The 13,808-nt window shown below is 44.7% G+C and overlaps 1 protein-coding gene across 1 annotated transcript; it reads right to left on the bottom strand.

Annotated features, from left to right (window-relative positions):
• Positions 1-3,144: 3,144 nt before the first annotated feature.
• On the bottom strand, positions 3,145-11,359 carry LOC106580571 (chondroitin sulfate N-acetylgalactosaminyltransferase 1). The gene is made up of 10 exons (XM_014161771.2): positions 11,101-11,359; positions 8,846-9,438; positions 8,407-8,507; positions 8,055-8,227; positions 7,570-7,786; positions 5,575-5,676; positions 4,713-4,894; positions 4,502-4,596; positions 4,314-4,395; positions 3,145-4,210 (listed from the first exon to the last, which is right to left on the bottom strand). The coding sequence occupies exons 2-10, from the start codon at positions 9,227-9,229 to the stop codon at positions 3,918-3,920; spliced, it is 1,629 nt and encodes a 542-aa protein (XP_014017246.1). The 5' UTR covers positions 9,230-9,438; positions 11,101-11,359; the 3' UTR covers positions 3,145-3,917.
• Positions 11,360-13,808: the final 2,449 nt, after the last annotated feature.

Raw genomic sequence — 13,808 nt, 5'->3', positions numbered from 1 at the left:
AAATGCTTTTTAATCCTTGTCATATAAAGATAAATAATGAAGCGAAATTATTGATAAAACGTATCGGTGCTCATCGGCCATTGGACATAAACATTGGAAATCGCAAATTCAACAATGAGTGGTTTGCAAAGCGATCACTAGCCTGCTATACAGCGGAGTGGGTTTGTGGTTCCAAGTCTGGGTTTAAGGGTCTCTTTTCCAAGATTGAAAACATATACATTCAACATTGGCCATGCTGTCAATCCAGCATGACTTCTGCTGCACTCAAAACAACTGTAAACTCAGAACTGGGAAATCTGACTTCAGTGAGTTTAAGATACATGAAAACTCTGAAAAAAACGAGTTCTGACTGGGAAAATACATTTTGAATCGTCATCCAACTCGAAGTTGTATATCTGGAACTCGGGCCTCTTTCTAGAGCTCTGACCTGATGATCACTGAAATCATCATGATTCAACCTTGTCCTTTTACGACTTTCCAGATGTCTTGAAAGCACCATAAATCTAGAGAATGCCAGACTTTGATGCCAAAATTTGCCCACGATGGACCTCCGCGCCCCCTTCCTGTTCAAGTGAGTCCAAAAATGCCTTGTATGCTGCTGCATAAATTATGTAATAAGTCAGGGAGATAGCTAAGAAAGCAATACTAAGTGTATGTTAAGTTGCACACTGTTAGTTGCCCATGTGCCCATGTGCCTCACTCACTCTTTGCCTACGGTTCTGACTTGGTGGTGTACATGGAGCCTATAGCCACGGGGGGCCAGTACAGAAAAAAATGTATGAAATGAGTCGCTCTGGTTAAGAGCGTCTGCTAAATTACTAAAATGTAAATGTAAAATGTAATCATTGAATATTGTAAGAGCTTTCATTGTCTGCTTATAAACTCGACAAAAAAATAAATGTCCTCTCACTGTCAACTGCGTTTATTTTCAGCAAACTTAACATGTGTAAATATTTGTAGGAACATAACAAGATTCAACTTAGACATAAACTGAACAAGTTCCACAGACATATGACTAACATAAATTGAATAATGTGTCCCAGAACAAAGGGGGGGGGCAAAATCAAAAGTAACAGTCAGTATCTGGTGTGGCCACCAGCTGCATTAAGTACTGCAGTGCATCTCCTCCTCATGGACTGCACCAGATTTGCCAGTTCTTGCTGTGAGATGTTACCCCACTCTTCCACCAAGGCACCTGCAAGTTCCCGGACATTTCTGGGGGGAATAGCCCTAGCCCTCACCCTCCGATCCAACCGGTCCCAGATGTGCTCAATGGGATTGAGATCTAGGCTCTTCGCTGGCCATGGCAGAACACTGACATTCCTGTCTTGCAGGAAATCACGCACAGAACAAGCAGTATGGCTTGTGGCATTGTCATGCTGGAGGGTCATGTCAGGATGAGCCTGCAGGAAGGGTACCACATGAGGGAGGAGGATGTCTTCCCTGTAATGCACAGCATTGAGATTGCCTGCAATGACAACAAGCTCAGTCTGATGATGCTGTGACATGCCGCCCCAGACCACGACAGACCCTCCACCTGCAAATCAATCCCACTCCTGAGTATAGGCTTTGGTGTAACGCTCATTCCTTCGACGATAAACGCAAATTTTACCATCACACCTGGTGAGACAAAACCGCGACTCGTCAGTGAAGAGCACTTTTCCCCAGTCCTGTCTGGTCCAGCGACGGTGGATTTGTGCCCATAAGCGACGTTGTTGCCGGTGATGTCTGGTGAGGACCTGCCTTGGGCTCCTGAGTGGCGCACTGGTCTAAGACACTGCATCTCAGTGCAAGAGGCATCACTGCAGTACCTGGTTTGAATCCAGGCTGCATCACATCTGGCCGTGATTGGGAGTCCCATAGGGCAGCACACAATATGTCTGGGTTTGGCCGGGGTAGGCCGTCCTTGTAAATAAGAATTTGTTCTTAACTGACTTGCCTAGTTAAATAAAGGTGACATTTTTATTTTATTTTAATTACAACAGGCCTACAAGCCATCAGTCCAGACTCTCCCAGCCTATTGCAGACAGTCTGAGCACAGATGGAGGGATTGTGCATTCCTGGTGTAACTCGGGCAGTTGTTGTTGCCATCCTGTACCTGTCCCGCAGGTGGGATGTTCAGATGTACTGATCCTGTGCAGGTGTTGTTACTCATGATCTGCCACGGCGAGGACGATCAGCTGTCCGTCCTGTCTCTCTGTAGCACTGTCTTAGGCGTCTCTCTCTCTCTCTCTCTCTCTCTCTCTCGCTCTCACACACACGTTCACGCAGATGAGCAGGGACCCTGGGCATCTTTCTTTTGGTGTTTTTCAGAGTCAGTAGAAAGGCCTCTTTAGTGTCCTGAAGTTTTCATAACTGTGACCTTAATTGCCTACCTGCTGTTAGTGTCTTAACCTGTGCATGTTCATTAATTGTTGATGGTTCATTGAACAAGCATGGGAAACAGTGTTTAAACCCTTTACAATGAAGATCTGTGAAGTTATTTGGATTTTTATGAATTATCTTTGAAAGACAGGGTCCTGAAAAAGGGACGTTTCTTTTGTTGCTGAGTTTTTGTCCCATTTATTTATCCTACGGTTCTGACTTGGTGTACAGGGAGAATACTGTAAGAACGACCCATGTTCTGAATTATGTTGCTGTACATTTCAAAAGTGCTGAACAATTAGTTATATTGACTATGTCCGTCCTAGCTCGCTCATTAATGTCTTAATCGAAAATAAGGCTCCGCTGAAAGCCAGGTTTAGCAGTGGTAAGGTGTTGGGACTGCTGTTGGGAGGGACTCTGCTGTTGGGACAGCTTTATGTAGGCCCTAACAGTTTGTGGGCACCGTTTGTCACCGTTATAGTGCAATTAATGTATTGTTTAGTATTGTGTTTTTTAGTTTGCCCCACAAAGATTTACATGTTAAAATTGCCACTGGAATGTTATACAAAACGAGGCAAAATAAGAACACAGATTCCACCAAAGTGTTTCTTCTGTTCTGTGTCAAAACATGCCTGACCATGAAATACTGCCAGTTGTAGGCCTCCACACCTTGTAGCTATGTCTGCACAAATAGACTCTCTCTCTCTCTCACACACACACACACACACACACACACACAGAAAGAGCTAGATAGAGGGGAAGGAGGAAGGGAGAGAGAAATGGTTTTGAAATATTTACTCTCCCAATGTTGCAATGCAAGACCAGAAAGAACACAAATATTGACATACATGCAATTGCGTCATCTACTCCCAAATCATATAAAACGCTATGATAGTGCATGCAATCAGCATTCTTTTAATTAGGCTTCTTGATCCTTCTATCCAGGTAATGGGCTCCAAGTCAGTTGTTTGGTTGAGGCATTATGATCTTGTATTATTCTAATAAATATTCAGATACAATTATAAATACAGAGTGTTATACAAAAGCGTCCTTCCCTTCATTTATACAAAAATATTATTTTCATTGAGTCCATAGCAAGTTGACAGTCTCAATACAACAAAGTGGGTAAGGTTCTTCTGCCCTCCCTGCATTCACCCAGTGAGCACAAGAAGTTGAAAGACATCTTTGCAATGTCTTTTCAACCAAACGCTCATAGGACAGACTCATCAGATCATTAGGCGATCATCCGTCAGCAAAATGACAATGACGACATACAGTGAGTACATAACATCACATCAATTTTTCATTCAATAACATTTTAATCTTGTCATGACAAAGTTCATGTCTCATCCCTCTACATGCCCTCCCTAGTCCTTAAGTTGAGTCTGTAGGATGATGAGATCATTGTTCTCGCAACAAAACCTCTCCAGAGGTTCTGATTTCCTAACCATGACCACAGGTCCAGGGTCAGATATAGTTCAACTTACTAATGGTTAAGGCTAAGATAAGGTGTAGGGTATTCTGATCTTAGATCTGTGGTTATGGGGCAACCTCTACCTCAAGTGACTTGAGTCGTTCAGTAGTTTCTGCCTCTCCAGGTGCTCCTGGATCTCCTGTGTGAAGAACAGCTCCCCCAGGTGGCCGTGAGAGGCCTCGCTCATGGCCTTGGTCTGCATACACATCTTATACTTGTCTGGCTGCAGCTCGTCCGCGCATTGCTTCTCATGCCACAAGTGGAAGAGGCTACGGGAGGGAGAGCGAATCACCATCAGCTTGCTGTGCAGGTACTTTCTGTATAGGTGAACATCCTCCAAACCCCAGCCTTTGGTGTTCCGGTCAAACCCACCTGTGCAGATCAGAGATATAAATTGACCAAATCAATCAATCAATCAAATTGACAATCAGTCAGTCAGTCAGTCAATCAGCGAAGAAACATATCGTTTAATTACCTATGTTGATGAAATCAGACCTATACTGGCAAGTCATGCCAAACCCAAAATCTCTCCAGAATCCAGCATCCTTCATTATCACCTGTTGCAGAAAGACACAAAATAAAAGTAACATAAAAAAAATCTATGTAATGTATAATACCTTTTTCCTATTTCCACACACAGGTGCACTAGCAAGAAAGACTCACCAGTTGTTGTTGAATAGAAGGGAAGGGACTCTGGTTATTGTCGATAAGAGATGGATTGTACTGACTGAAGAGAACTGGGTAGAACACTTTCTTACCTAAAGTTTGAAAAACAAAGACATGCATCTTCCATTAAAACTTCCACTTCCATTGACAGACAGACACACTGACACACCGACAGATTGATAGATAGTTAGGAGCTCCCGCTCCTCACCAGGCTCTGCATTGAGTCTGCAGGAAGTGAGGAAGTCTAGGGTAAAGTGGATGTCGACGTCGCAGAAGAAGAGCAGCACGTTGTGGCTCCGCCTCCAGGCCCGCGCGCCCACCTCTAAGCCCCGCCCACGAGAGAATTCCTCGTTCAGTTGGATCAGCGTGAAGTTCCGGAACTGGGTTTCCCTGGGGGAGGGAAAGTTTTGCTGAGGTCATCTAAATCAGTGTTTAATGAGAAACGGTCATCAGTCCTCAAGCCTTAGGTCAAATCTAAGCAAACACAGTTGTGGCTAGAAACAGGGTTTAATCATTTAAGTGGGTCAGTAGAAAATGTGGAAATTTGGAGTGATCAAATCAAAATTTGGGTGGTTTAACTTAAACACACTTCCACATATTCACATACAATAAGCCCTGTCTGTGGTCATACAACTGCTGCCCTTTTCATTCCATTCCTGTTGGTTATCCTGTATCTGTATATGTATGGATCTGCTACAATCAGGAGATTACTCAAATTTCTCTCCTTACAGTCTCCTAGCTCTGCAAAACTCCCCTGGCTCCTAATGCTTGAGAGGATGTGGTGATTAAAGAACCTTAACAGTTACTGTATATCTCATTGGAGTTATATCTACACTATCTGCTATCCACCAACGACCGCAATGCAGCACGGACTCATTCCTAATTAGGAATTCCAGAGGAGCAACAATGCATTCATTAGAAGGCAATATGCTGTTGGACAGTACACCGTGGAGCTGAAATTTGAGATTAAGATTTTCAGACCTTTGAGCCCTGTTTGATGGAGTAAGCTTGCTGTTGTTTTGAACTTGTTATTACTTACAAACATGGTATAGCTGAGAAGAGTTTATTACCTGGATGTCTGATCCATGATAGCTTTGACCTCTTCAATCTGGTCCCTTCCAAAGTAGACCACAGTGAGGTGGGTCTTCCCTTCCTGCTGGATGCACACCTTTCTGAAACAGCAAGATGGCAGTTAAAGGCTGACCACACCGCTCGCGTCGCGATGAATACATTTAGAATGGATGAATACATTTAGAAATCCATGTTATTCAATTATTGCACCCACACTGCTCGCACACGCCAACGAGCGTCTGCGTTGCCAAGGGCTAAAATAGAATCAGTTCTATTTCTGACGCAGATCGCGCTGCAAGTCCTGCCTCCCATCTCCTCATTGGTTTGTAGAAGCAGGAACCCACGTGCCATCTCCTCATTGGTTATACCCACGTGGGTGACTGAAGACGAACGAGGTCAGTGGCGATAATGCACCTAATGAAAGTTGCCAATCGCAATATAAAGTCAAGAGAAGAAAAAGCCTAGGAGGAGAGATGACTAGAAACGATTCGGTTTACTGTTTCATGTGTGGATTAATTGTCGGAGCAGAGGACCTTGGGCATTTTAGGTAAAATAACAACTCAATGTTTATATCACAGGACAAATTAGCTAGAAACAGCAAGCTAACTAAATAGGACAAATTAGCTAGCAAGTACAAGCTAGCTAGCTAAATTGCCATAAATGTTTAATGTTTTTCGGCCTGTCCCCAAATTAATGTAATTGGTTCAGAGTTTGTTTTGATATTTTAACCTGCGTGTCGTGATCGCATTTGGTGTGGGGAGACAAATTACATTTATGCACGATGGCGCACGATAGCGTACGATGGCGCACGATGGCGCACGATGGCGCACGCGCGCAGCCGGTTTGGGTTCCGTGTTATAGTCTATATATAGTATTATAGTATTCCACGGGGAGCCGAGTGTCTGCGGGTTTTCGCTCCTCCCTTGTACTTGATTGATGAATTAAGGTTACTAATTAGTAAGGAATTCCCCTCACCTGGTTGTCTAGGTTTTAAATGAAAGGAAAACCCCAAAACCTGCAGACACTAGGCTCGCCATGGAATGAGTTTGACACTCCTGCCCTAAACAGATGGGCAGCCTCCTACAATGTTACCCATGTTCCAGCATACATACAGTACCAGTCAAAAGTTTGGCCATACCTACTCATTCAAGGGTTATTCTTTATTTTTACTATTTTCTACATTGTAGAATAATAGTGAAGACATCAAAATGATTTAATAACACATATGGAATCATGTAGCAGCCAAAAAAGTGTTAAACCAATAACAACATATTTTATATTTGAGATTCTTCAAAGTAGCCACCCTTTGCCTCAACCAGGTAGTCACTTGGAATGCATTTCAATTAGCAGGTGTGCTTTGTTAAAAGTTAATTTGTGGGCCTCCCGGGTGGCGCAGTGGTCTAAGACTGTGCCACCAGAGATTCTGGGTTCGAGCCCAGGCTCTGCCGCAACCGGCTGCGACCGGGAGGCTCATGGGGAGAAGCACAATTGTCCCAGTGTCGTCCGGGTTAGGGAGGGTTTGGCTGGCAGGGATATCCTTGTCTCATTGTGCACTAGCGACTCCTGTGGCGGGCTGGGCGCAGTGCATGCTGACCAGGTCACTAGGTGTACGGTGTTTCCTCTGACACATTAGTGCGGTTGGCTTCCGGATTGGATGTGCGCTGTGTCAAGAAGCAGTGCGGCTTGGTTGGGTTGTGTTTCAGAGGACGCATGCCTCTCCCGAGTCCGTACGGGAGTTGCAGCGATAAGACAAGACAGTAACTACTACCAATTGGATCACAAGAACATCTCAAATAAGCAAAGAGAGTCAGTCCATTACTTTAAGACATGAAGGTCAGTCAATACGGAACATTTCAAGAACTTGATGGTCATAAACACCTGACATTACAATTGTTGATGCTGGGAGAAAAACTCTGTATATACAACGTAAATGGTTATCTTTACTTCCAAAACTGCCTGAGATTGTGGGCCATGTTGTTTCTTTTTGTTCCAACCTGAAGTTGTTGATGAACTGTCTGAATGTGTCAGCCCTCCTGGACAGTGGTACTATGATGTTGATGAGCATGTGGCGTGTGTCCACCCTCTCATTCTTCACCCTGACCACCGGGCCGAAGGGTCTGAAGAACACCAGCTGTCTGAAGTCCTGCGGCCCCTCGCCCTTAAACATCAGTTCATACACTGTCCCCTTGTCACGCTCTGTACGGGTCAGCCCTGTTAGGGATGGATGGACGGACGGACAGACAGACATACAGACAGACATACAGACAGACGGATGGACGGACGTACAGGTGGACAACAGACAAACATCAGCAAGTACAAATCATTTAAACAATCGCAAATTGTGTTCGTGACCCTCTGGAGATCTGAGAGGATTTCATACTTGTAAGCAATTTGTTGAAAAATTCCACCTTTTTCATATTATAATTCCACCTAGACAATAGGAGAGTAAAGTACACTTGGCTGGGCCCAACACGCTCACCCTCTATGAAGTCCGATGGTGAATAGGAGCGTCGGCGGCGCTCCCCGTGTCTCCGGGGTCCGTTGAGGACCTGCAGGGCTATCTCTAACGTGCCTGTCAGCTCGTCTCTCCGGTCCTTCCTCACAGGCCTCTCCTCTGGATGACGGGTCAGCCCCATCTCGAGCTGGTACACCCTGGAAAACAACCATCCTGAGTAGCACTGCATTTATACTGTACCTCAAAATGGCAACGTGCTTATGGTTATGAATATGGTCAAGAGGTTTCCATGGTCAGGTAATGTGGTTAGTGTAAAGCTCAGGGGTCTAATTATAATGCCTTTGAAATAAATAAGGTCAAAGGTCACTTGACTGACCTGTGCAGGGTGAAGCTTTCGAAGGGAATCACGGCGTACTCACTGGGCAACTTCTCACCAGACTGGACCTCAGCCCGGCTCAATTGGGCCTTGAAGAACTCCTGCCGGAAGAGTTGACATACTGATTGATAAAGATGCACACACACACGCGCACGCACACACGCATACACTCATGCACAAACACACACTGGACCTCAGCCCGGCTCAACTGGGCCTTGAAGAACGCCTGCCGGAAGAGTTGGCACACTGATTGATAAAGATGCACACACACACACACACACACACACACACACACATGCACATGCACACACTCACGCAATAACACACACACACACACACACACACACACACACACACACACACACACACACACACACACACACACACACACACACACACACACACACACACACACACACACACACACACAAACACTCACCTGGAGGTCGGTGTGTGTCTGGGGCCTACGCAGGCCCTCCAGCCCCATAGGTAGAACCCCTTTGGCCCTGGCCTTTTCCAGAGACTCCTGCAGCTGCTGGGTCCTCATCTGGAGAGCCTCTTTGAGCTGGGCTATCTGCTTACTGAGACTGTTAATATAGTGCCTGTGTGTGTCCTCGCTCTCCTGCAGTAGCGCCAGGTAACCCTCTTTACTGGTGGCTCCTCCAGCCCAGACCTGGGCCTGTTCATGGCTGTAGCTGCTGGGGGGTTTGCAGGCCAGCAGGTAGAGTAGAGACAGGCAGCAGCACACCACTAGTGCTATGACCCCAACACGGGCCACCAGAGCTAACAGCCACCTCCGGAGCATTGTGGATTCAGAGCACATTAGCGTTTACGCAGCACATCTCTGGAGCATGGTAGGGGCTTTCAGCTTATAGAGGTCATCCTTCCCGTCGTCTTCACTGTCCACACTCATCTCTCAAGTCCCCCATGACAGAATGGTCTTAATGTCCCACGACACTCATTCCACCGATAGAGGAAGTCCATCACAGCATATTCATGCCATACTAAATGTTAAAGGGCATTCTTCCTTGCCTGAAATGGAAAACAAATGTATTAAGTTTCTAATAGTAAATTCCAGCTTTAACAAACACACTGTAGTAAAACCTGAGTCGTGATTACAGAATCAGGCTATGGGACAGTACATATCCAAGCAAAAGTCAGGCTCCTGTTAGGCTCCTACATTCAGTAGGACAGCTGTATGACTGACAATGTGTGGACTGTGGATGAATGACATACAGTATGTTCCAAATTAAAGAGGCAGATTATTATATTTACGTTACAGTATCAGAAAAGAAGATAAGTCGATTTAGAGTAGTGGTCGGCAAAAGGCAACCGGTCCGGTGTTTTTTTTGTGCGGAATGGTTTTAGTAAAAAATAATAACATATGTTTGGGGGTGGAGGGGCATTATAGTTTTTCCCCAAAAAGACTGTAAAATCACCAGGAATTCAGCCAAAAATGTGTATAATTTAGGAAATCTGATCCCAACTATTCACACAACTTAAAAAAAGGCAGATGTGATCGTGTCGCACTCGTGTGCGCGTGTGTGTGTGTGTGTGTCGGACTGTACTAATATAAGACATACAGAGAAACACCTGAACTTACATACTCTTGCAGAACCACAGCGCTGTAGAAGAAAATGCAGGACACAAACCTCTCTCTATATCTGTGTGTGTGTGTGTAGGTGTGTTTTGTTAGTCAACGTTAACTCACAGCACAGTTAGCCCTTTATAGACCAGGTAGAGGTTGAACTCATGAAAGAGCTGCTTATGTTTCCAGGTCCACTCGAACTGTCAGAGAAGATACACATAGCCTGCAGTACACACCCGTGTGTGTGTGTTTCTCAGAAAGGATACAGACAGCCTACAGATGTAGAATCTTAATTTGATCACCCTGTTGCAGGATCCATTTAAAAAGTGTATTGTATTTGAGGTTTAAAAAGGCTTCTGAAGTTTGTAATATCCACTTTGAAATTTCAGACTTGATTTTCCCTTACGAAAAATATGTCAGCCACTACAAAAATGTCCATTAATTATAATCCACATAATAATTTACATTTCCTGTTGCTGCAGAATTATTTTCCTGATGTAGCAAACTGGCTCAAATTAAGATCCTAGATCCAGTCCACACTATAGGATATTATACAGCCTGCTAATGTGTATGTGTGTGTACGTGTGTGTGTACATGTGTGTGTACGTGTGTGTGTGCGTGCGTGTGTGTGTGTGTGTGTCAGTTTTTGTCAGAAATGTGTAAAAACAATGTTATTTTTATACTGATACTCTGTAGTGCACTGCATTTCAGATGTATTTTTTACTCCAGTTATTATGCTTATGCTAGCAATCTTGTTGAGCTGAGCTTTGCAATGAAACATTGAGCCATCATTATAACAAATTATAAATGAAGTGACATGGACTTTGGTCATGTTGCAGGACAGCTACCAGAGAGTTGAAAATACATACTTTTAATGAAGATACAGATCTTTATCCGATGAAGGGGTCTTTACTGAAATACCATATCTACGCACATATAAGTAAACTGATACTGAGATTCATATTTAACTAACATATCTCTCTGATTCAGTTTGACATTAACTTTCTGATTTTACTCAGAGAAACAGACAAACAAGTCTGCAATCCACATACCCTCAATAACTAAACACTTCTTATTCAATATAAAACGATGTATACTTTACTCACCAACTGCTCTCCATCTCTCGGCATGCAACATAGCAGAGATAAGACAGATCCAACATGATTTAATAATTGCCACGCATCTCTTTTCAGAGTTAGCAAACTTACTGCACAGAGCTCTGCGCTTCATTCATATTAGCCCACGACAGAGCTCTCTCTCTCTTTCTCTCTCCCCCTTCCTCTTACTCTGTCACTCTCTCATTAGGACTGAGAGCGAGAGAGAAAGAGAGCAAGAGAGAAAGAGAGAGCAAAAAAGAGAGAGGGGGACACAGAGAGAGCTGAAATGGCCCTCTTTGGCTGAGCTCACTGCTGCTGAGTGCACCCTCTGTCTCGGCCTTCCTCTTCCTCCCCCCACTACTCCCTCTCCTCCCTCGTTCTCACCATGAGAGCAGTGTTTGTTAGTGTGGGGTTGTATCAGTAGTATGAAGTAACTTCCTTTCCTACCCAGTCCGTTCACCTATTAGTGGTACTAAAGTAAATTATATTAGGAAAGGAGATAAGGAGATAGGACTATAAAGACTATTGGGACACAACCTGAGCTCCAATCTCAAACTCCTAATCCTCTTCTTGAAATCCCCCCTTTTAAAGGTTTCAGTCTCTTTGACAGTGAAGTCTAACTAGTAATACGAGTGGGAACTGGCTTTAGAAGCTTTATGATGATTTGACACATGCACGCTATCCTAATTTCTTACTAGATCATTGGTAGCTGTAGGATTAAGTGTGATGGAAATGTACATGCTGTATCTACATTCCAATTGAGCTCTACCAGATGAAACATATTTGTCCAAGAGTGACATAAAGGGAGTTTAATTTTGATAATATAAGACCATTGAACAGTTTTTGTTGAGATAAGGAGATAATCAAATTCATATATTAGATGTAGACTGAGGAAGCAGCAGAATTGCATGTCTCCACGAGTATCCTTTACAGAAATAACACTTCAGATGATATTCTTATGTTGTACCAGAGGGTGGCGCCAGAGACACTATCAGGCTCAGTATGCACACACACGCACAGACACACTTGACAAAGTAGTCAAGAAATAAACAACTTGTAAAGTAGTAAACTAAGAAGAAGGGTAAACCCCTCCATTTATTCAAGTCACATTTGTGTACGCCGACTGATTTAAAAACGTGCAATGTGGCTGGTGTAGGAAAACCAAACGTTTCTACAAACCTCAGGCACATTACAGGTGCTGTAGGTGGTGCTATACAGTAGTTCTCCAGTAGTTATCTTCATCCCATGGTCAGTACTGGGATGTACCTCCATGGCACAGGCGAACGTTACATACACTGCATTCGGAAAGTACTCAGACCCCTTGACTTTGTCCACATTTTTTTTTCTTTTTCCCACACATCAATCTACATACAATAGATTATAATGACAAAACAAAAACAATTTTGAAATTTTGCTAATTTATTCAAAATAAAAACATTGAAATATTACTTTTACATAAGTATTCAGACCCTTTACTCCGTACTTTGTTTAAGCACCTTTGGCAGTGATTACAGCCTCGAGCCTTCTTGGGTATGATGCTACAAGCTTGGCACATCTGTATTTGGGGAGTTTCTCACATTCTTCTCTTGCAGATCCTCTCAAGCTCTTCCAGGTTCGATGGAAAGCTATTTTCAGGTCTCTCCAGAGATGTTAGATTGGGATCAAGTCCGGGATCTGGCTGGGCCACTCAAGGACATTCAGAGACTTGTCCCGAAGCCACTCATGCATTGTCTTGGCTGTGTGCTTAGGGTCATTGTCCTGTTGGAAGGTGAACCTTCGCCCCATTCTGAGGTTCCGAACACTCTGGAGCAGGTTTTCATCAAGGATCTCTCTGTACTTTGCTCCATTTACCTTTCCCTTGATCCTGACTAGTCTTCCAGTCCCTGCCACTGAAGAACATCCCCCCACCATGCTTCCCCGTAGGGATGGTACCAGGTTTCCTCCAGACGTGACGCTCGGCATTCAGGCCGAAGAGTTCAAGCTTGGCTTCATCAGACCTAAGAATCTTGTTTCTCATGTCCTGAGAGTCCTTTAGGTGCCTTTTGGCAAACTCCAAGCGGGCTGTTGTGTGCCTTTTACTGAGGAGTGGCTTCCGTCTGGCCACTCTACCATAAAGCCCTGATTGCTGGAGTGCTGCAGAGATGGTTGTCCTTCTGGAAGGTTCTCCCATCTCCACAGAGGAACTGTGTCAGTGACCATCGGGTTCTTGGTCACCTCCCTGACTAAGGCCCTTCTCCCCCGATTGCTCGGTTTGGCCGATCAGCCAGCTCAAGGAAGAGTATTGGTGGTTCCAAACTTCTTCAATTTAAGAATGATGGAGGGCCTCCCGAGTGGCGCAGCAGTCTAAGGCACTGCATCGCAGTGCTAGCTGTGCCACTAGAGATTCTGAGTTTGAGTCCAGGCTCTGTCACAGCCAGCCGCGACCGGGAGACCCATGGGGTGGCGCACAATTGGCCCAGCGTCATCCGGGTTAGGGGAGGGTTTGTCCTGCAGAGATGGCCTTGTCCCATCGTGCACTAGCGACTCCTGTGGTGGGCCGGGCGCAGTGCACGCTGACACAGTCGCCAGGTGCACAGTGTTTCCTCCGTGCGGCTGGCTTCTGGGTTAAGAGGTCATTGTGTCAAGAAGCAGTGTGGCTTGTGTTGTGTTGTGTTGTGTTGTATTTCGGAGGACGCACGGCTCTCAAGCTTCGCCTCTCCAGAGTCTGTATGGGAGTT

Source organism: Salmo salar, chromosome ssa20 (assembly GCF_905237065.1).
Source record: "Salmo salar chromosome ssa20, Ssal_v3.1, whole genome shotgun sequence".
NCBI classification, from domain to species: domain Eukaryota; kingdom Metazoa; phylum Chordata; class Actinopteri; order Salmoniformes; family Salmonidae; genus Salmo; species Salmo salar.
The sequence above is the reverse complement of the archived record's forward strand: the minus strand, read 5'-3'. Positions and strand labels throughout refer to the sequence as shown.